Source organism: Protopterus annectens, chromosome 8.part0, assembly GCF_019279795.1.
Source record: "Protopterus annectens isolate FY-2018-M chromosome 8.part0, PAN1.0, whole genome shotgun sequence".
Taxonomy (NCBI): domain Eukaryota; kingdom Metazoa; phylum Chordata; order Ceratodontiformes; family Protopteridae; genus Protopterus; species Protopterus annectens.
In genome coordinates this window covers 1798450735-1798473745 of record NC_056741.1, presented here as the reverse complement: position 1 = coordinate 1798473745, position 23011 = coordinate 1798450735, and the positions used below count along the sequence as shown (strand labels likewise).

The window sequence follows — 23011 nt, the reverse complement described above, 5'->3', positions numbered from 1 at the left end:
GAAGTCTGTAACAGTGCAGCTAAAAGAAAGCCATTGAAGACAAGGTCAGAGCAGTTACTTTGCATGTTAAACAGCACCATACCTCTCAACTGTCCAGATTTACATATAATGTCCAGATTTTTTACTCATATTTTTGGTCTGTTCCTCATAAAATTTGTGATTTTCTGGATTATTTTGGTGAATCAGTGAGGATTTAATTCACTGAATAATGACGGGCGTTTGAGTTTTAGACTTCACATCCTTTAGAAAATGTATGGTAACACAAGACCTTTAATTCTAGCAACATTCTAAGTTTACAAGAGCAATATTTAAAATTTCTCCCTATTTTTTGGGCTTTCTCCAAATTTTTGGTGATAAGAGGTTGAGAGCTATGAACAAGCACTACTATGAAATCTTAGCACAGTCTAACTTAGTCTAGTGTAAAACCCCATAGACCACCAAGCAGACCTCTGTATAATGCAGTCGACAACCTCTAGTAGCCCAACCCAAATACTGGTCTGGACAACGTGGATATTCCTCATGGAATGATACCATTTAAACAGTTCAGCTGTCATTTTGGAATCAAAGAAGAACACTGATCCTTCATTGAGTAAAGATCTACTTAAAACCTTAAGTGGACTGTTTTTTCATTTGGAAAGAGTACGTTATTTATTTTTGCTAAGTTCTGTGAAATTAGCTGCAGCCAGGATCTGACATTCTGATCTTTTGTTTATGTTATTACTGAGCCCACATATGCTTGCTACAACATACAGAACTGATGCTGTACAACATCCTGAAGCACATCATGAATTCCATCTGTATGCGCATGACACTACCAGCAGCACTAAGTGATTTACCCTTTCGATATAGATTGCTTTTTGCTTTTAGTATGAAGTATATGTTACTACTTTTGATACTCTGGAGTACAACATGTGACAACAATCCAAGTATTTGCAGTAGGGTGTTAACCAGAAGAACATGGAGTTGTTAGGGGTGAAAAAAGAAGACAGTAAAGTAACAAAATGCTGAATTTCTGTGTAAACACATAAACACAAACGCATCTTTGCATTCAGTAAGGAGAATTTGTTAAAAAGGAAATGAACATCTTCAAGGCTGCTCCTGGTGTTGAGTGTGGAACCATGTGTCCTGCACCCTGGAAAAAAAAAAATTAATTTAAATTAATTAAAAAAATGAATACAGAGTATTAACATGTGAGGATGGCAAATACTGTAGAGTGAAATAATAATTGGCTAAGGAGTTTACATTAATCTTGTACAAGTAAATGTGATTATATCTTATTCAGCAGCACTAACAGTCAAAATGTTTTTTAGTTGTATACTGTGCATTATTACATCATGGCTAATGAAAATGAATGACTGTGATTGCATAGAACTGAACGGTGCAGTGGTTTTCATTGTCATCTCACAGCAAGAGGTTCTCTGGTTCGATTCTCGGCTGGAGTTGCTTCTGTGCGGAGTCTGCATGTCCTCCCTGCATTCGTGTAGGTTTCCTCCAGGTACTCCGGTTTCCTCCCACGTTACAAAGACATGCGCCTGGAGCATTTCTCCCCAGGCCTCTGCTGAAAATTGGCTTATTCCAAGTCAGACTTTCCTGGTCCATAAATGTTAAATAAATAAATAAACTGAGATAAACATGTAACTCTTGGCTACAGCAACTATTACTGAGCCTGCACCTCTTGGTGTTAGTGATTATTAGTGAGCCTGCATTTCTTGGTTATAGCGATTACTACTGAGCTTGCATCTCTTGGTTATAATGATTATTAGTGAGCTTGCATTTCTTGGTTATAGTGATTATCAATAAGCCTGCATCTCTTGGTTATACTGGTTATCAGTGAGCCTGCAGCTGCTGGTTATAGTAATTATCAGTGAGCCTGCAGCTCCTGGTTATAGTGATTATCAGTGAGCCTGCATCTCTTGGTTATGGTGATTATTATAGTGATTATTTGTGAACATGTACTCTTAGTTATAGTGATTATTAATGAGCCTGTATGTCTTGGTTCTAGTAACTGTCAGAGAGCCTGCATTTCTTGGTTACAGTGATTATCAGTTAGCCTGCATCTCTTGGTTATAGTGATTATTAGTGAGCCTGCATCTCTTGGTTATAGTGATGATCAGTGGGCCTGTATCTCTTGGTTATAGTGATTATTAGTAACTCTGCATCTCTTGGTTATAACTATTATCAGTGTGCCTACATATCTTGGTTATAGCGTTTATCAGTGTGCTTGCTTCTCTTGGTTATAGTGATTATTAGTGAGCCTGTATCTCTTGGTTCTAATAACTATCAATCAGCCTGCATTTCTTAATTATAGTGATTGTCAGTGAAATTGTATCTGTTCATTATAGTGATTATTACCGAGCCTGTATCTATTGGTTATAATGATTATCAGTGAGCCTGCATTTCTTGTCTACATGTGAATTGATAGTGCATGTGCTGGTTACAGTGAGCATAACTAACCTTAAATTAATGTTATAGTCACTATTAGTGAGTTTGCATCTCTTGGTAATAGTGCTTATCAGTCAGCCTGCATCTCTTGGTTATAGTGATTATCAGTTAGCCTGCATCCCTTGGTCATATGCCATAGTAATCTTTTGAAGGAAGAAGCAGGGCAGGCAACTTGTAGCTGGGCATGTAGCACAACAAGCTGCCAGATAGCCATAGTCTTCAGTAAGGAAATGCAGAAGAACATGTTTGTGTGCCTGCTGTTTGCTCTGAATATTGCTGCTCTCTGGCTGCATTTTATTTTTGATCTGAAGCTCTTCAATTAAGGTTTGATCACTTTTATTTTGTATCTTATTCTAGAATTACATTCACTTTGTTTTAAGTTTTCTGTTCTATTGGAGTTTTAAGAGTTCTTAGCTAGGGTCAGTTAAAAAAGTTACCAAAGAATTCCTTTGCAAACTGTGAATAGCTTAAGTTAATTAGTTGGAGGAGCTGAGAAACAGCATTGCTCTCATATTTAGAAATATCTGTATTTAGCTGAAGTGTTTGTGTGCCTCCTGTTTGCTCTGAATATTGCTGATCTGTGACTGCATTTGGTGGCTTTGAGTTGCCCGCCCCTGCTGCGAATCTCATTTTGGACAGGCCTCCCAGTTCCCTCGCATCAGCTCATTCTACTGGGTAGAAAGAGATCATTTGGAAAGACCCACCCCCTTAGTTTCTCATCCTTGAATTACTGTGTTTCCACCCTTCCCACTTAACCTAAAGAAAGAAAAAAAATTGCACTTTATTCATCTGCTTTTACTGTATTTGTGTTTCTTCCTATTCTATTACTTTATTTTGTTTTTGCTGTTTGTTCTTAAACGTATTCAATTGCTTTTATTCTGCTGCATTTAATACTGCTTATTAGTAGCCTAATCAAATTTTAACTGTTGGTCTAAGGCTTTTGGTTTAAGCACTTGGGCTTCAGGCCAGTTGTTTTACATTAAGGTTTGTGGTCTATACTCTTGTGGGAGGAGAGACTGCGGTGTTGGTGCTGCGGTAGCATTGTCACCTCACAATAAGACGCTGTCCAGTTCGATTCTCAGCTAGAGCATCTTCTGCATGGAGACTTGTGTGAATGGGCGTAACTTCATTGAAGGTTGTGTGTCAGAGCTGGCAACTCGGCATGTAAAATTCTACTTGTAATCATTAGTGGACCGGAGTTCCGCTGTGGCGACCCCTAACCAGGAAAAGCTGAAAGACACAACAACAACAACAACTCTTGTGGGAGGAGAGGGTAGATTCTGACCTTCTGAGATGGAAATTGCTGGTTGAAGGCTTATTGTGCCTGCTTATTTGAACAGTTTCTGAAATTGGTGCACCTTGTTTGCTGTACCATAGACTAGATTCAGACTTGCTGAATCTAGCTCTGTTTGTATAACTTGAGCATTAATAAAGGCCATCTTTTTCTGGAGATGGTTCCCCTGCACCCTAGTGTTAGGAGTGTGTAGTTAGAACTTGTCTGATTTAAGGTTGCTGGAACAGGGCTCAGTTTTGAGCTTTTTATTGGTTAATTTGTTTAAATCAGTTTGCTCTTGTTTGCTACTATTATACTTAAGTGTGTTTCTGTTCTCCTGTGGTAAATCAACCTAAACAGAGTTTAAATATCTTTAGCATAGTCTGGTTACAGGTTTTGCTACATCCAGATCTGTTTGTGTTATTCCTGTGTTCCTACTATGCCATGTTGTGTTGGCCAGGGCCTGCCTGCACTTAGTGGCAGTAAGTGAACTGGTTGGCACTGATCTGGGATAGAGTGTTTAGCTAAGAGCTCAGGGACAAAGGTTGATTCCAGTGTTTCTATTTTACTTTCATTTTTGTGGTATTTAAACCCCGCAGTTGCACTGGTTTGTGCTTGTTGCATTTCATGCACCACTGCTGTGCTGTTTTAACCCTTTGCAAGGAATCTCAGCTGCATCTTTGCCTTACCAGCATTCCTGTGTAAGTGAGGCCCTCACTTGCAGCTACTGTATTGATTTTATCCAGCCCTACTCACACCTGTAGATACTCTCCTCAGATAGCACCCACTCTACTATGCCTGACCTCCCTTCCACAGATTCTGACAACCATGGACAGACAATTTCCTATGGTTTCTCCTGCTAGTCTGCTTGATATGGGCATCCTGAGACAGTGTAGCAACTGCCTTATGTACACAGACAACCCACTACTTCTACCACCTAGGAACACAATATATGAGAGTTGCAGTTACATTAAGAGCCTAGAATCCTTGCTGTCTCAGTCACAAGCCAGTACATCTGACACTAACCAAGTTGTCTGTGCAAACAAGACAAACACAACACCTCTAACACCACCCACACCTGTACAACACACTCCTACATATGCAAATGTTCTCAACAAAAACATACTTAAATAAGAGCCCTCCGAAGCAAACACACACATGCACATACCAACCCCACAGCACCAAGCACCAGACATAGTACACACAACTGTGTCTCACAGCCTCTAAGGTCCAGCCACAAACCTAACATACTAATCATAGGGGAGACTACTGTGAGACACACACATTTGCCCCTCACCAGGCTAGACAAGGAGAAAGTCACAGTAAGTTGCTTGTCAGGTGCTAGAATCCACTATATCATACACACACTCAAGTTTGTTAACAACATGTACTGTTATAACTCTGTCATAGTCCATGTTGTTGTGAATGACTTGAGATGTACCTCTCTAGACTATATGAAGAGAGACATGATTGAGCTCACTGAAGATGTGTCCCAGGCAGGTATGTCCCCAGCCTTAAGCAGCATCCTACCATCACCTAGAATGATGCCTCAATACAAACAGAAAATTATTGACTTTAACAATTGACTTAGTTTCTGGTGTCATTCCAAGGGGATCCAATACTTCCCAGCCTGTGAGGATATGACTGACAGACCACAATGACTTGCCAGAGATGGCCTTCTTCTGTCTCTCCTGGGCTTCAAGCTTCTGGCAAATGCTCTTGCCTCCCTCATAGTACCTTTTTTAGGCAAAGCCATGAGCACAAAATTACCAACATGAAAAATTCTTCTAAATGAAATTTAAAGGTCATGCTGCTAAACGCTAGGAGTCTTAACATGAAACTGCATTCACTGCAAGCATTCTTCAGCCTGTAAGATGCTGACATTTGTGCAGTCACTGAAACCTGGTTCAAAGCTGCGGAAAGTACCCCAGCCTTACCAGGTTACTCATCCTACCATACTTTCAGATCCCAAACGAAGGGCTACAAAGCCAAAGGAGATGGAGTTTCAATATTTTTCAAAGACATACACACCTCCAGGCTGATCTAATGGTATGATGACAGGAGACACTCCAAGTGCAGTTGACTGTTGATAAAACACCTATCTAAATCATAGCTAGCTACAGCCCCCAAACATGACTCAGGATGCTAACTCCACCTATCTGGACTTACTTGAATCCATCAAGATTCAACCCTCTACCCTGATCCTGGGTGACTTTAACTACCCAACCATAGAGTGGAAGACCTATTCTAGCCCATACATGAATGCCCAGAATTTCCTTGACTTCGTCAATACCATTGGATCAGCTGGTCAACACCCCCAAGAGAGGTGAAAATATTCTGGACCTGGTACTAAGCAACATGAGCACCCCTACAGTGTCATCCTCCTTGGTAAGATGATTGGTCATAAAGCGACCCCTTTCAAAGTCACCATCTCCCCTGACCCCCCCCCCCCCCTTTGTCAGGGTCAAACAAAAAAAAACTTTTTCAAAGCTGACTACAATCTTGTGAGTGCAGGTATAAGCAGCTTCACAGCCACCATCCCTTCAGTTGGAACTAGCACTAATATCCAAGCCTACACCAAAAAACTATATGAGCACCTACATAGCTGTATGGACTCAGCAATACCTGACAGGACCAAATCATCTTCTTCAAGGAAGAGTAAACCTGTCTGGTGGACAGCAGCAATAAAACTCTATAATAAAAGGAAAAAAATTGCTGTCCAGGACCAAGAAGGAGCAGGTCCCAAGTTGGAAGCAATCTCTCCTTTGTCTGAACAAGCAAATAAGGTCACTGGTGAAATCTTCGTAAGGCTAATTTCAAGTGCAAATTAGGCACATCCACTAAGGACAATCACAAGGCCTTCTTCACATACATCCACAGTCTCAAAGGTAACAACCAAATCTGCTCTGAACTTGTGGTCAAGAACACCACATACACAAATGCTGTAGATATAGCCCACCTCCTGGCAGACAGGTTCAGTGAAAACTTCACCCCTCCTGTCCTCCCATCAGTAAACCAGGACATCCCCAGCTCCTCCCCTCATAACCAGGGAGCAGGTCTTTAATGCCCTCTCAAAGGCAAAGAATACAGTCTCCATGGGACCCAACAACATCCCTGGCTGCATCCTACATGAACTCAGGCATGGGCTCTCAGCTTCATTAGGCACCCTATTCAACCAAAGCCTGAGCACTGGCTTCATCCCAGCCAAATGGAGGACAGCCACTGTCATCCCTCTACACAAAGGTGGAGTGTCCACTGACCCAGGCAATTATAGGCCCATCAGCCTAACAAGCCTGATCTGCAAGGCCAAGGAATGCATTATCATGGGCCTTATAAACGAGGACATTGGCAAGCTCCAAATTCTTGACCCCACACAGTTTGGTTTTGTCAAAGGGGGATCATGCCTATTAAACTTGGTCATCTTCTTCGAGACAGTCACCAAAGCCATGGATGAGGGGAAGACTGCACATTACCTACCTTGACCTAGCCAAAACCTTAGAGACTATACCCCACTTGGGCATAATAGATACTCTCTCCCAGCTAGGCATCAACCTGTATGTTACCAGACAGGTAGCTAACTGGCTCACTGATAGAACCCACTCAGTCACAATAGGGGAAGCCACCTCTAGTAGTAGACCCGTAACGAGTGGTGTACCCCAAGGATCAGTCTTGGGGCTTCTACTGTTTGGGATATACTTTTCTGAGGTGCAAGCCGAAACCAGTGGTCTGTAGCTGACCAAGTTTGTGATGACTGCAAACTGGGCACTGTCTTAAATTCCCCTAGTGATGTGAACATCCTCCATGAGGGCCTTACCCAAACTAATGACTGGTGCCAGGAGCATGGCCTCAAACTGAATGTCAAGAAATGTATCATTATCCCCTTTGGGGAAAATGGTGTCCCCACTAATTTTCACATTAATAACAATGTACTAAGCATGCAAGCAGTCGTGAGGGACTTGGGCATCCAGGTTGATAGCAACCTGACTTTTGACCACCATGTTGCCTCCATTGTACGGAAGACTTTCTGCATGGCCCACCTGATAAGTAAGGGTATTTCATCCAGGAGCAAGGAGTTCATAACATCCCTGTACTCCTCCCTTATCAGACCCATTATCGAGTGCAGTGCCCCCCTCAGCATGTACCTTGCCACCTACATGCAGCAGCTAGAGAGACCACAGAGGTTCCATACCATGAAAATCCAGGGTCTCAAACACCTGTCCTATACAGATAGGCTAAAAGCCCTGTCCCTCTACTCAGTCTCATACAGACTACTCAGATGTGACCTGTGTCTGGCATACAAGGCCATCTCAGACCCAGCCTTGATGGAGCTGCTGCATATCCATAAGTCAAAATCCACTTGGGCAACCCATATGCAAGGCCTAAACCTGGTCTGTTACATTAATAGAACTTGCTGGCAGGATAGGTTTGTGTCCCAGAGACTCCCCTGTCTGTAGAATAGACTCCCTCTCCATGTTAAGCAGAGTACTTCTTTAGCCCTCTTTAAGAGGAACCTGGATGACTGGATGGGAAACAGAAAATATACCTCTGAGATCCCACTTGTGTCCCTGTTGGACAGGGGAAACAGGTGCTGACTTTGTGGGAACATGGGCAAAATTCTTGGCTAGGAATATAAGGATCTCTGGGCCAATAGCCTAGTATCATCCTATGAACCTATGAACTTGTGGAAGGGGGAGACATTGTGCCTCCTGCAGTGGTGCAGGTTGCATGACTCCCCCCCCACCCAGGGGAGGGGTTTAGTTAGTGAAGAACACAGTCATAGCCAGGTTGCTAATAAGGACACAAGCAACATTCACAGCTGCCTGAATGACAACCCCTCTTGGCTGGCTCTAGCACTAGTGGATCTGGTGGACAATCCCCACCACTATGGAATAAGTGTGCTCAAGTTCAATAGAGGAAGGCTTGATGGTCAACAAGCTTGAGTGCAAAAAGATATAGAAAAAAGGTGGACACATAAGACATCAAAGTGGGTATGGCCAATAATGTACAGGAGGAAATAACTGAATTATGCCAGGGAATTGGGAGCCACTAGACCCCTCAGAAGGTATAAGATTCTAGATGTTTCTGTGGACATTTTAGAGTTTCTTTTCAACCTTCTGATCCAGTGTTAGGATGCTGTGAATAGAGATCACAAGTAAGGAAAGAAATCCACTCTTTTTCTGTCAAAAAAGAAAATATATTTGCTCTCAATAAGCTGAAGAACAAGCACTTGAGAGAATACAACATGAATCATATCCAGGGTTATGAAAAGGCAAAAAATACAACAGGTGTAATGTAGTGGACAGGAATATCATCTCAAACAGTACAAGTCAGTGCAGAGACATACCATCTATAATTCATACCAAGCGATGATAGCATACCTTGGAACAGAGTGGGCACAAACTGGTTTCATTTCAAAAAACAGAGTATCTCTCATGTTTGGGTTATTACCCAAAGTTCCTTGAAATTAACTTACAGACAGAAAATGTATAGCTGATTAATACATTAAAGTCTACATATGAGACAGGAGATAAAGTACAGTTTTGTACCTACCATAAATGTAGATGTTCGAGTGCGCATACAGCTGCAGTCATTACACTTGGGTTATCCTGTCTTCAGGCGGGTCCTCGGTCGGCCGAATTCCAAAGTCTAGGTCCGGCGTCGGTTGTCGTCGCTTCTTCCCTGACGTCAGTGCGGCAGGGGTATAAAAGAGGCATCCGACACCATTTTCTTCAGTTTTTCTTGCCCCAGATGTCAGGTGCCCCCAGAAAGGAAGGCAAAACATGATGTCATGCAAACATACATAAGTAGATAAATCAAAACAGTAGTTGCAAGCAAATACACCATAAAGGAATACCCCAAATAGGTTGTTTGTAAAAGCTGTTTGTCATAAGTGCTGTCCTAAGAGGGGATGGAAGGAGGGAAACCTGGACTGCAGCTGTATGCGCACTCGAACATCTACATTTATGGTAGGTACAAAACTGTACTATGTTTATCGTGCATACAGCTGCAGTCATCACACTTGGGTAGAATCCCAAAGCTAAGTAAGGGTGGCTGGTACTAAGCGGAATTAGGAGGGGCTAGAATGCCCTGCAGGACTGCTGTGGCAAAGCCCGCTCTAGATTTTGAGTATAGTGGAAGGTGGTAGTGTTTGGAGAAAGTGTGCACTGAACTCCAAGTAGCTGCTTCCAAAATGTCCTTGGGAGGGACCCCCCTGAGGAAAGCTGCTGAGGTAGCTGTAGCCCTGGTGGAGTGGGATCTGATGTATACAGGCACTGATTTTCCATGAAATGAATAACAAAAGCGTATGCAGTGGGCTATCCATTTTGAAATAGTCTGTTTGGAAATAGCCTTTCCTTGAGCACCTGTAGCATAGGACACAAAGAGCTGCTCAGATTTTCTGAATGACTTTGTTCTGTCCAAGTAATAACGAAGTTGCCTGTGAATGTCCAAGGAGTGTAGTAGCCTCTCTTCTTTGTTCTGTGGATTTGGATAAAAGGTAGGTAAATGAATAGACTGATTCAAAGCCACACTGGATACTACCTTTGGCATGAAGGTAGGGTTGGTTCAGGAGACCCTGTCCTGATGGAAAATGATGAATGGTTGCACAGCCATGAGGGCCTGTAGCTCCGAAACCCTGCGTGTTGAGGTAATAGCCAGTAGGAAGGCTGTTTTCCATTACAAGTATTGTAGCTCTGCTGAAGAAGCCGGCTCAAAAGGAGGCAGTGTCAGCTTCTCCAATACGAAGTTGAGGTCCCAAGCTGGAGCTGGTAGTTTCCGTGGGGGTTTTATATTTTTTTGCCCCTCTGAGGAACTGCCTTAATAGAGGATGTGAGAATAAAGGAGGATCCATATTGTATTGTGCTGAAATGGCTGAAGCATGGATCTTGATGGAAGAGAAGGAGAGGCCACTGTTTAACATCTCAGTTAGGTACTGTAAAATCTGAGGTATATTTATTACCGCAGGATTCTAACCCTTTGCTTGATTCCAGGTACAAAATCGTTTCCATTTGGCGGAGTAGGTTTTTCTAGTAGAGGGTCTCCTGGCCTCCAAGATGACATCCTGTACCTCCTTGGAAAGGAGAGTTTGTTGGTAAACTAAGGTATTCTCCATGCAGCTAGATTTAGAGTTCTGAGCTGGCTGTGAAGGGTCTTGTAGTTGTGCTGGGACAACAGAAGAGGAACTTGAGGAAGGATCCATGGTGGTGTGTGTGACAGGCTCTTTAGGAGAGGATACCAGTGCTGTTGTGGCCAGTCTGGAGCAATGAGAATCATTTGTGGCCTCTCTGCTCTGGTTTTTAATAGGACTTTGGCCAGTAGAGGTAGAGGCGGGAAGGCATAGACTGTCAATGTTGTCCAATTGAAAGAGAGTGCATCCACTTTCCAGGCCTGTGGATGATAGGTCCTTGAGCAGAATTTTTCCAACTGGTAATTTCTGTGGGTAGCAAATAGATCTATGTCTGGCAGTCCCCATGCCTGAGTTATCTTTGAGAAGACTTGAGGATGCAACTTCCATTTGTGTGGGTCTGTCATATTTCTGTTTAAGTTGTCTGCCAGTGTATTTTCCTTCCCTGGCAGGAATTGTGCCTGTAGTTGAATTTGTAATTCCAGTGCTGTGTTCCACAGGGTCATGGCTTGCCTGCACAGGGGATATGAATGTGTTCCCCCTGTTTGTTTATGTACCACATGACTGTGGTGTTGTCTGTCCTTATTAATAGCTGGCCTGGATGCAGTAGGTCTTTGAAGGTCATAAGAGCATTTTGTATGGCTAGCATCTCCTTTTGGTTGATGTGTAGGTGCATCTCTTTTTGGGACCATTTTCCCTGAATACACTGACCTGCCATGTGTGCTCCCCAGGCGTAATCAGAGGCGTCTGTTGTGATTATTTGAGTTGCTTGTGGTAAACAGAAAGGAAGACCTGTGTTTCTTTTGCATGCTTGACCCCACCACAAAAATTCCTTTTGAAGGCATGGAATGAGTGGTATAATTGTTTCCAAGCTGTGGCTATGCTGAGACCATAAGTGTTTTAGGTACCATTGTAGTTTCCTCATATGCAGCTTTGCAAATGGTATTAGTAGGATGCAAGATGCCATGAACCCCAGAGCCTGCAGGATTTTCCTTGCAGTTAGCCTGGTTAAAGTTGCCATTTTGTTGTAGTATTGAGACAGTTGCCATTGTTTGTCTGGCGTGAGGTAGGCCATCTGGGTTGTTGTATTAAGCTGGCACCCAGGAAAATTATCTGTTGCGAAGGTATTAGTTTTGATTTCTTTTTGTTTACTGTGTATCCCAGGCAGTTTAACAGTTTTATTACAAACGCCATATGTTGCAATAGAAGGTCCTTTCTGTCTGCTTGGATCAGGCAGTCGTCTAGATATGGGTAGATTTGGATTCCTCGTTGTCTGCAGAAGGCAATTACTGATGCCAGGCATTTTGTAAACACTCTGGGCGCAGTAGATAAGCCAAAGGGCAACGCAGAGAATTGATAATGGGTTGAACCTGCAAGAAATCTGAGGTATCTTCTGCAATCTTGTCTGATAGGGACATGCAGGTATGCCTCCTTGAGGTCCAACGTTACCAACCAAGACTCCTTGCCCAGCATGGGAAGAAGCTGCTGTAATGTGAGCATCTTGAATTTTGGTACCTCTAGATATGTGTTTAGAATGGATAGGTCTAAGATGGGTCTCCAATCTTTGTCCTTCCTTGGTACCAGGAATAGCCTTGAATAAAAACCTTGACCTTGTTCTTTTGCAGGTACCTCTTAAATCGCTTTCATATCCATGAGAGCGGAAATTTGCCTTTGTGCCTCTGCCCATTGATTTTGTGGCAGGTTTGGCATGCCTCTCATTTTTGGAAGGGTGTGAAAGTGGAACCTGTAGCCTCTGTCTATAATATCCAGAATCCATTTGTCCTGTGTAGCAATGTGCCAGTTTTTTGAAAATAAGGCCAGTTTTCCGCCCAAAGGTGCTGCCATTATATCTTTGTTTGGCAGGCATAGGGGAAAGTCATTGCATCTGTTTTCTAAATGACTGAGGTCTATCTTCTCCACCTCTGGGGGCTGGTGTTTGCCACTGTCTAGCTCTGTAAGATCCTTGAGGTTGTCCTCTACCCCTTAGACATCTGTATCTGCCCCTTTGGGGTCTGTCCGTGGTTGGAAAGGACCAATTTTTTGAAGGCCAGTTTCTGCTGAAGCGTGGAGGCTGTACCTGCAAGAAATCTTTAACTGTTTGCATAGATTTTGCTTTTTCCTCCATTTTCTTTAGTACCTCCTCAGCTTTAGCACCGAACAATACATCTTTTTGTAGTGGTGCATCTAATAACTTTGCTTTGACATGATCTGGTAAGGTTTGTTCTTTGAGCCAAGCATGTCTACATATGACAGACCCTGTGACAGCAGCTCTGCATGAGGCCTCTAAAGCATCAAAACCACACTGCAAGGTATGTTTCCCCACTTGTTCTGCTCCATGCAACAAATCCTGCAACTCTTTCAAGTCTGGCTGTTCTGTTTGTGTCATTTTGCCTTTCAGCTGAGATAGCAAAAACTGTTGGTATTTTAACATATGAAATTGACAGTTTAATGCCCTCATGGTTAAAGTGGCTGATGTATACACCTTTTCCCCCCACCTTTCTAATGCTCTAGCATCTCTCTCTGAAGGCAAATGTTTTTTAGCAGTAGAGGCCTTAATCCCCTTGGGACCCTGTGAAATTGTTTCTGGGTCAGCAGTATGGCTTTTATAGAGGAACTGGTGAGAATCGGGAACCCGGTAATATCTGTTTGGTTTAACAGGGGCTGGAGGTAATGAGTCTGGATTAAGACTGGCTTCTGCGTACACATCATCCAAAATATCTAAGACAGGAGGAATAGCCAGGGGCCTATGCTGGGGAAGTAGTAGAAATTCCCTGAGCCTTTTCTTGGAATCTGAGTAATCTTGGCCTTCCCAGTGGAAGTGCTCTCTCAATGTATGCAGGGTTTCCCCAAAAGAGAAGTCCTCAGGGGGGGAGACCGAGGGAATAGACTCCTCAGCATCAGAGTCTTCAAATGGGGAATAGGTGTAATCCTGGTCCTCAGAATGGTCTGAAGTAATAGAAGCCTGGTCTGAGGAAGGGTAGTCTTCCTCCAACCTGGGTCTTTTGTCTGAGGGGGGTTGAGAACCCCTGATGAGAGTAATCAAATCCTCAGCCATTTTAAGCATCTGTTTTTTAGGCATGGGGCCTTGAGAGGGGGTCTGAGGCCCTTGTTTTTTAATTTTCATTGCAGCTTTAGACTTAGTGAATAATTTAATAGAAGAGGTGGTAGGCCTGAAAACGCCTTCAGAAATGGCAGGCCTCACTGAAATTTCGGTTTCCCCGCCAAGAGTGGCGTCGGTATCTGCAGTGGGAATGGAGATCGAGGATCCTGCGGCCTCGGGTACTGAAGTCACCGGTAAAATAGTTTCATCGGTAGTCAGGGGCTGCATAGGCGCCTCGCTGAGAACTGGAAAACCGGTAGTCGGCCTAATCGTGATCTCAGTACTCGGTGCAGGCCTCGGATGTCTATCCTTATCCTTGCGTTTTTTGCCTAAAATTGGCGTCGGTGTGTCCGACGACATGATATAATTAGATTTTTTGCCAAAATAATGAAGGGCGAACGCCGCCCGGCACTTAATAGTGCGCTTGTTAAACCTAGCACAAAAACGGCAGGCCGAGACGTCGTGGTCTGGCCCTAAGTAAGGTATACAGTAAGAGTTGAAATCCTTATGCGGTATTTGCTTCCCACAAGAAATGCAATTATTAACTTTGTCTGACATCGGTCTGAGGCAAGAAAAGTTTCCCCAACGGGGTACTTAGCTTTAAAGAAGACTTTGGCTGAAATACTGTTCGTAAATCTCAGGAGCTGGCCGACCGGCACTTGCGAACTGCTTCTGCTTCGGGCACCGCGCGGCAAGAAAGACTGGAGAAAATGGCGTCGGCTGCCTCTTTTATACCCCTGCCGCACTGACGTCAGGGAAGAAGCGACGACAACCGACGCCGGACCTAGACTTTGGAATTCGGCCAACCGAGGACCCGCCTGACAGCAGGATAACCCAAGTGTGATGACTGCAGCTGTATGCACGATGAACATCTATTGTTATCATATCCAACACTGGCTCAGAATATAAAGGTCAGGAGTTCAGAAGGTTTCATTTTGAGTATAAAGTGTAGTCCACACTCTAAAGTACAATTGGAGACAACTGTGAGGTCTGTCACTTTTCAGTTTTGGAATATTTTATTCTGTCACAAAGTTGCCATGTGACACCAACAAAGTAGACTTTTGCCCAAGAGTGCACATACTGGGTCATCAGTGGATCAGCTGAATAACTAATTGAATCAAAACGGTTTGTTTTGTTTGGTCTGTTTTTGTAAAAATGGCCTTTCACAGGTCTTGAAGAACTGCAATCAGTAGTACAGTCATTCTGACAGCACTCCTTCTGTCACTGTACAACACCTAACAAATGCATGTATTTATTTGTTTTTTTTAATTCATTTATTTATTTTATTCTCTTTATACCAGTAATATTGACCAGATCTTTTCCTGCAGATTCCCAGACTTATTTTGAGATTAATGATTTATTTAGGTAATGGTTGAGGCCAACGTGAATTGTATTTAATGGATGGGTACATGTTCTGTAGTGACTGCTGTTAGTATTTTTATCCTTGGTATTAAGTGATTTTAGAAATCGTGATTTTTGCAACAAGTGACTTTAGGCATCACATGACTGCTTTACAAAAGTGTATATATTTTTTGCAACACTTTTAAGATTTTCTGAAGAAGTTTATTCAATGTACCTAACGAAAGCGCTTACTGTACAATAAATTGGTGTCCTTTTAACTTCGGTCCTTGCCTTTGCCTTTGTTGTTTTTGTAGCTTTTACGTTTTTGGTTTTAAACTACAAATCTTTGTTTATGCTTATTTAATGGCAGTACATACTGCAGGTTTATTTATACATACTTTCTCAACATTGAAGCATCGACCACATGTGCAGTGGGAGTCAGCTGCACATTTTCATATCAAACACTGGACATGAGAAAAAAAAAACATTTTCTCTGCAAACCAAATTTCCCCAGATGTGTCTCAATAGGATGTCTGCTGGTGAGCATAAGAAAAAGAACAAGATTCTGAAAATGCTGCAAAAGCAGCAGAGATCCTGATTCCTGCCACAGAGAACCACATTTTGTGCTGTGGTACATTTCAAAAAATACAACTAAATATGCACATTTAATGTCCTACTGTTGGTTGTCAAAAGACATGGGACACAAAAATTAAAACTGAGAATGTCCCTCACATGAGACTGGTGACAAACCTGGGTCAAGTCAGTACTCCTGATCTTCTGTCTCCTGTTTGCAGTTAACATTGCAGTACTTCTTTTCATGTTACAGTAATCATTACTGAACCTGCTTCCCATGGTTATGGTGGGCATTACTGACCTGCCTTTTGTGGTTTCATTGAACATTACTGGACCTGCTTCTCATGGTTTCAGTAAACATTACTAAGCCTGTTTCCCATGGTTACAGTGAGCACTACTGAGCCTGCTTCTCATGATTACAATGAACATTACTGGACCTGCTTCTCATGGTTTCAGTAAACATAATTGAGCCTGTTTGCCATGGTTACAGTGAGCACTACTGAGCCTGCTTCTCATGATTACAATGAACATTACTGGGCCTGCTTCTCATGGTTTCAGTAAACATTACTGAGCCTGTTTCCCATGGTTACAGTGAGCACTACTGAGCCTGCTTCTCATGATTACAATGAACATTACTGGGCCTGTTTCTCATGGTTTCAGTAAACATTACTGAGCCTGTTTCCCATGGTTACAGTGAGCACTACTGAGCCTGCTTCTCATGATTACAATGAACATTACTGGACCTGCTTCTCATGGTTTCAGTAAACATAATTGAGCCTGTTTGCCATGGTTACAGTGAGCACTACTGAGCCTGCTTCTCATGATTACAATGAACATTACTGGGCCTGCTTCTCATGGTTTCAGTAAACATTACTGAGCCTGTTTCCCATGGTTACAGTGAGCACTACTGAGCCTGCTTCTCATGATTACAATGAACATTACTGGGCCTGCTTCTCATGGTTTCAGTAAACATTACTAAGCCTGTTTCCCATGGTTACAATGAGCATTACTGAGCCACTTCTCATGGTTATAGTGAGTATACCTGAGCCTGTATCTTGTGGTATTGAACATTACAGGGCCTGCTTCTCATTGTTACAATGAGCATTACTGAGCCTGTTTCCTGTGGTTTCACTGAACATAACAGAGCCTGTTTCTCATGGTCACAGTGAGCATTACTGACCCTGCTTCTCGAGGTTATACTGAGCATTACTGTTTCTGCTTCTCATGGATATAGTAAGCATTACACAGTCTGCTTCTCAGTGTTACGCTGACCATTACGTTGACCACTTTTTAAAATACTTTTATTAAATTATCACAAAAAACATAGGCAAACATACATTAAAAGAAAACAACCAAGATTAATATTTTCCATCTACATGAATTATACATCACATATGTGTTCTTTATTTATAACTATCATCAGTCCAACATTACATTAATTGCTGCCTTCCCTTAAACCTGACTTCCTCCAGAACTTTGTTCTACATGTATTGTTCCCACAATTTCCATTTATTTTGATGTAATTTGCTCCTTCACTTTTTTAAACTTCTCTCTTCCAGTTCTTTTATTTATTTTACAATATTCAATGCTTCAAATATTAGTTTAGACTTTGATTTCCATTTTTAGTACAGGTGTGCGCTGCTTAACATCCTTCTGCACAACGCCCAACCACAATTACATCCATACTGTACATGCGGATGTAAATGCGATCAGTCATTATGCAGATGGACATTAAATGAAGCCCAATACAAAGTATAGGGTGTTCACTTAATGTCCATGCCACTTAATGTTCTATGGGATAGAACTTATGCCAGACATTAAGTGGCACATAACTTTATTTATTTTTTTTTAGTCAATAGAATTAAAATTAACAATGCCTTACTTTGTCTAGGCAGTTAAGATCCTGTGTCCTATCTCAAAAGAATAATTTCCTTAGTTACAGCCATTTGCTCCCCCAATATTTCTAACACAGTACTCAGTAGGGAATATTTAAAATCTGCCAACTTACTGCTGATGAGTAGACACTTGCCATTTTACAAAGACACTGTGAAGGATATATGAAAGCACAAAAAAAGAAAAGGGAACATATTAGATACACATCTAAAGTGTTGCAAGAAAAGTGTTCTACATCACAGAAAATATCTACTACAGGAATGGTATTCATTGGTGGGTTTAACTCGACCACAGGTGAACAGAATTTGGAAAAAGCTTTTAGCAAATATGGATAGATGTTAGAAGTCGTTAAGGCCAAAGATAAAAAAAAAATAAGAAATCAAGAGGATTTGGAATTGTGCTATTTAAAAGTCCAGTGGATGCAGAAATGTTGGAGATGCAGTGTATGAACTGACACCAGATAGTCATCATACTGATATAAACAAGGCTACCCCGCGTTGGGTGGGTTTCAAAGGAGGATGATATAGAGGTGACTGTGCTTGTTCCCTAGTGATGGAATTGGCTCTTAGGTTGTTAGATGCTTCAGAAGTGCCCCACAACCACTAAGAGATTTGGTCAGTCTGGTAGTTTGCTGCCCACTATTATAGCTCATATCCCTGGGGATGTATGCTGTATATATACACACCTGCAAAGATGAGTAATTAAAGACAGTGAGGAACATTTCTCCTAAGTCAAGCCCATTTCCATTTAAAAGAAGGCCCTATAAGCCAGAAGAAGGAAAGAGAGAGAGAGAGAGAGCAATTCACTAGCTTCTCAAAGTAAATAGAGTATAGATTTTCCAGGGGGAAGATTCCCTAGAGGCTATTGAGTTTAGGCAGGGAAGACATCATAGGACCTCACTACAGAAGTCTGCAGAGATTGGGGACCCCAGTCTCAGCAACTGAGAAAATTACAGATGGGCCAGGAAAAGAACCAAGATCTTGGAGCCTGTAAGCACTGGCTGATACAGCTCATGACTCATAGACATAGGAGCTGTAGGTACAGAGCAAGACAGAAAGGAAGAGAAGAAAACAGGAGTTGGCTGTGATAGGGGACTAGACAAGTAGACACTAAACTTGAGAATGCATAAGTTTTTAATTCTCTTTATTGTTACTAAAGTTCAAGCAGTTTGTTTAAAAGTCTCCAAAGATTAAAATGTTGTGTATAACAAGAAACTGGTATTTTATGTAAGAAATTAAACTTCTGTTCAGTAAAGTAAATAAAACATTAATTTTGATGTTGAAATTGCTAGATTCCTAAAAGAATGAGATGACAGAAATACATTGTGTTTGAGTTAATGTTTCTCAAAACTTAGAAAGGCCTTACAATCTCAAACTCTCTCTCATATTTGTGTGTGTGTGTGTGTGTGTGTGTGTGTGTGTGTGTGTGTGTGTGTGTGTGTGTGTATTTAAGAAGTTAAAATACCCGTTTTTATAACATTCTTACCTTCACAGTCAGGAAAGTCATGTTGCCATACTGTTGATAAAACCCAGCAATCTGATTATTGTAAAGCCATGGTTTGTAGCTGCTGGTTGGCTAGTTTGACAAAGATAAAAAAAAAAAAAACACAGGAAAAATCAGTTAATAAATCATATAAAGCATTCCGGCGAACAACAACAAAACAACATAATAGATAATCGGTTAAAAACTGTATACATTTATTTTAGCTATATGATATGGTATTCAGTGTTTCTGCCTTTTTGTGACTGATCTTTCACTCTTCAGTGTTTTTTTCATTCAGGATCTGAATGTATCCCACACACATACACACATATATGTATGCAACATTCTTATTTGAATGTATGAAAGAATATGTCTAAATGTTCAGTTAGTTTGGTCAGGTTTTGAAAAATATATGATGTCTTCTGTTGGTTTCTTGCTGTTACTTGCATTTACATATATGCATTAATTATTTATTGTGACCAACTAGTCTTATTACTGTATTGTACTAAGTACAATAAATACACAGAAAACTGCTTCAGTTAATATGCTTTACTGTTACATTTTCCTTTTGGATCTACAAGCATGCAACACAGATGTTATCAGCTCTCTATGGCAAATTCCCAAAGCTTGTTTATACACACTTATATTTATACCAAAAAGTCTGATATTTTTCTCAAAGTCTGATGTATACCAGTTCTTTCTTTGTATAACAGTTTTCCTTTGTTCTTCTAATTTATGATTTGTCCTTGATTCTTTCAAGTTCGATGGTCCAAGGAAACTCAGTTATCTGAAACGTGGTGTTCCAGCACTTATCTGAAACTTGATGTTCTAATTTTATCTTGCTTGATGTTACATCTCTTTACTTCACTGTTGTCCTTCCAGCTGCCATCTGTGCAGTTATTTTTACACACTGTTTCTCAGTAACATACTCTTTTACATGGATGCCAATATCTAATTAAGCGATGCCAGCACACTTACTACTACTTATTTTTCAGCATTTTATACTATTCCTAAATTAACCCTTTATATTTCATATCATTCTTGCAGCTTTTTATTCAAACTAATAATCATGCTAGCAACAGTTACTATTATTCTTTCAGGTTTGCTTTCAGATTATGCAGTAGAGTACAACAAACCAGGTGACCATGTAGTTCATATACTGGTATTCTGAATAGTATTAAGGAAGTGAAATATTTAACAAAACTACCCATATGTCACACACCTCTTTCTGAGAAGGGAAAAAGTTATACTTTCTATTGTGATAAATAAGGTAATATCACATAAAGGCATGTATGCATTCCACTTTTGATGTAAATATATCTTACAATCACATCTATACTATTATTTTATATACATTGCTTTTGGCTTTTCTTTAGGAGCACTACATTAGCTAACCACAACTTGTTTCTGTTATACTGAAGCCCACCAGTTACCTAGTTTGACATTAGAGACAGCTGCCAGGCAGAATCTGCTGCTGTTCTGTTGTGGAGAAAATTGGGGGTGTGAAGTGTGATTTCTGGGTTTGTCCTGGGTCTGAGACACACTGGAGGTACAGCTTGAAATACAAAGTGCTTATCTATATTTCCTGCTGCAACATTTTTATTGCATTCTTGACATGGTTTCATCACATCAGTGAGCCTACTAATTGGTCAGGTAGTGAACTGTACAAATTAGAAGGGAATAAAATACCCACAAACGTTCAGATTTCCTATTGTTTTCTTGATTTCTGTTTGTGACTGGATCATGACTGTACAATGACCAGTTCTGTTTCCTGAGTTCAGTCTGATTTGGCATTATCCAAATCTCTGGCTGCAGAAAAGACCTTTAGCTCAAACTATTTGTAATAACTATGGCGAGGATGATTTTGACCTCTCACTTATCCATGTTTTGGAAGAATGTTCCTGTTTTTGGGCCTGGTTTAGGATGCCCTTCTTTTCAGGCTTGATTTACCCCTTCACTCAATCTTCTGAATTACCACTATCAGATGTGATTTTTTTGAAGCTGTCTAATACACAAAAGCATTTTTTGTTTGAGCTTATGAGTGTCTGTTTTCATAGTGCCTAAGGCTGACTACTCCACATTTATTTTTTATAATTATACTAAGAACCAATCAACAGATTGTGGTGGTGGTGCTGCGGTACCGTTGTCGCCTCACAGTTAGACGTTGCCCGTTCGATTCTCAGTTAGAGTGTCTTCTGTGTGGCGACATGCGTGAATGGGCGTTCCTTCGTTGAAGGTTGTGCGTTAGGCCCGGCAAGCTAGCACGTAAAAATCTACTGCCAATCATTAGCAGACCAGAGTTCCGCTGTGGCGACCCCTAACCGGGAAAAGCCGAACACAAACAAACTAAGAACCAATCAACATCAGGAAGAGAAACAAAAGAAAACACAGTACCACTCTGTCTTCAAATTAAACCTGGTCTTATTATCTTCCACAGCAGCAGCAGCTGGAATGACATGCAAAATCAAACGGTTAATCCAACTTCAGTTTTGGGTTGAAAATCATAATTAAGCTGAAGCACTAGCACCTGACCATTATGAAAGCATGAGCAGCTTGTACTGTGTGCCATACAAGTGGTGTGAAACAGCAGTATTAGTAATGCCAGACTCACCACTAGTGCAGTACATGACAGGAAATGTATAGCTACTGCAAAGCAAACCTACAAGGAAGAAAATACCTTGTACTTTTCTGTAGTGTCTCTTAGGCAAGCTGTATGGGCCACCTCAGACATAATGACTTTGCCTTAGCCCATTGGATAGCCTTTGCAAGAGCAGGGCACTATTGGGCCAAATAGGTTTGACTGAACTAAGGCTGGCTATGATGGCCATTCTCCAAGCATTAGAGACACAATCAGCACAATCAGTGGCGAGGCTTAGATTGACTAGGTTTACAAGGGGATGAACTTAACTATGGCCTGTTCTTACTAGAAGGCAACTGGGAATATTATCAGGACCATAGGGCCAGTTTTCTTGGTCTTAGGCACTGGATACACTATGTGTTACAAAGTGATTATGTGATAGTGAAGTGACCTGAGGTGAAGGAAGGTGATAGTTGGAAGGTTCAACACAGTAAAATTAGTGTTGCAATTGTCAGCTAGGATGCTGACAATGGCTTTTGGACCAAGTAGCTGGTACAGTTTCAGTTCAGTGCAATACAGATGTTTACTTCTGAGATTCCTAATATAACTAAAAAAGGCAGAAGTGTAGCTGGTTCAACTAGCGCCCTGGGCTGGTATTGTGAACCAGCACCCCATCCTCTCCACTCTTCAAGTGAAGAGTACAAAAAAAGCAGTTCACTGTAATAAGCCGATAAACATTCGGCTTATTACAGTTAGATCTATGCCCCACCCCACCACCCAGGTCTTCCACTGAAGAGCAGGGGTGTTCATTTTATTGGCACAGCTCTCAAACCAGGTGGCCAGGTGCACAACACCCCCCCCCCCTCCTGCCCCAGCCATTTGGATCTGATTTCTGTGCCGTGTCACCAATCCTCTCTCTCAACATAATTTCTTTTAAGGCAAACACAGTGCAGACCAGAAGTAGAAATCCACAAAACGATTTATTCTCCACAAAATTCTGATGAAGTTCCTGTAATTTTAACTTTGGGATGAAAGCACTTATTTTGTGGAGAATAAATCGTTTTGTGGATTTCTACTTCTGGTCTGCACTGTGTTTGCCTTTCTGGGTTTTATTTTGTTATCAGTTGCATAATTTCTTTTAAGTTGCAGTTTAAAAGAAAGCTTATGCTTTTGTTAAAAAAATATTTTTAAATTGTACCAAACAGT

General features: G+C 41.4%; 1 protein-coding gene across 1 annotated transcript in view; it reads right to left on the bottom strand.

Annotated features, from left to right (window-relative positions):
• Nucleotides 1–994: 994 nt before the first annotated feature.
• Nucleotides 995–23011, bottom strand: part of LOC122809647 (lysosomal protective protein-like) — a 475524-nt gene continuing 453507 nt past the window's right edge. Inside the window, exons 10-11 of the mRNA XM_044081292.1 lie at nt 19231–19320; nt 995–1132 (exon numbers count right to left, since the gene is read on the bottom strand). Coding sequence (XP_043937227.1) covers nt 1049–1132; nt 19231–19320 — 174 coding nt within the window. The 3' untranslated portion in view covers nt 995–1048. The remainder of the gene's footprint in view (nt 1133–19230; nt 19321–23011) is intronic.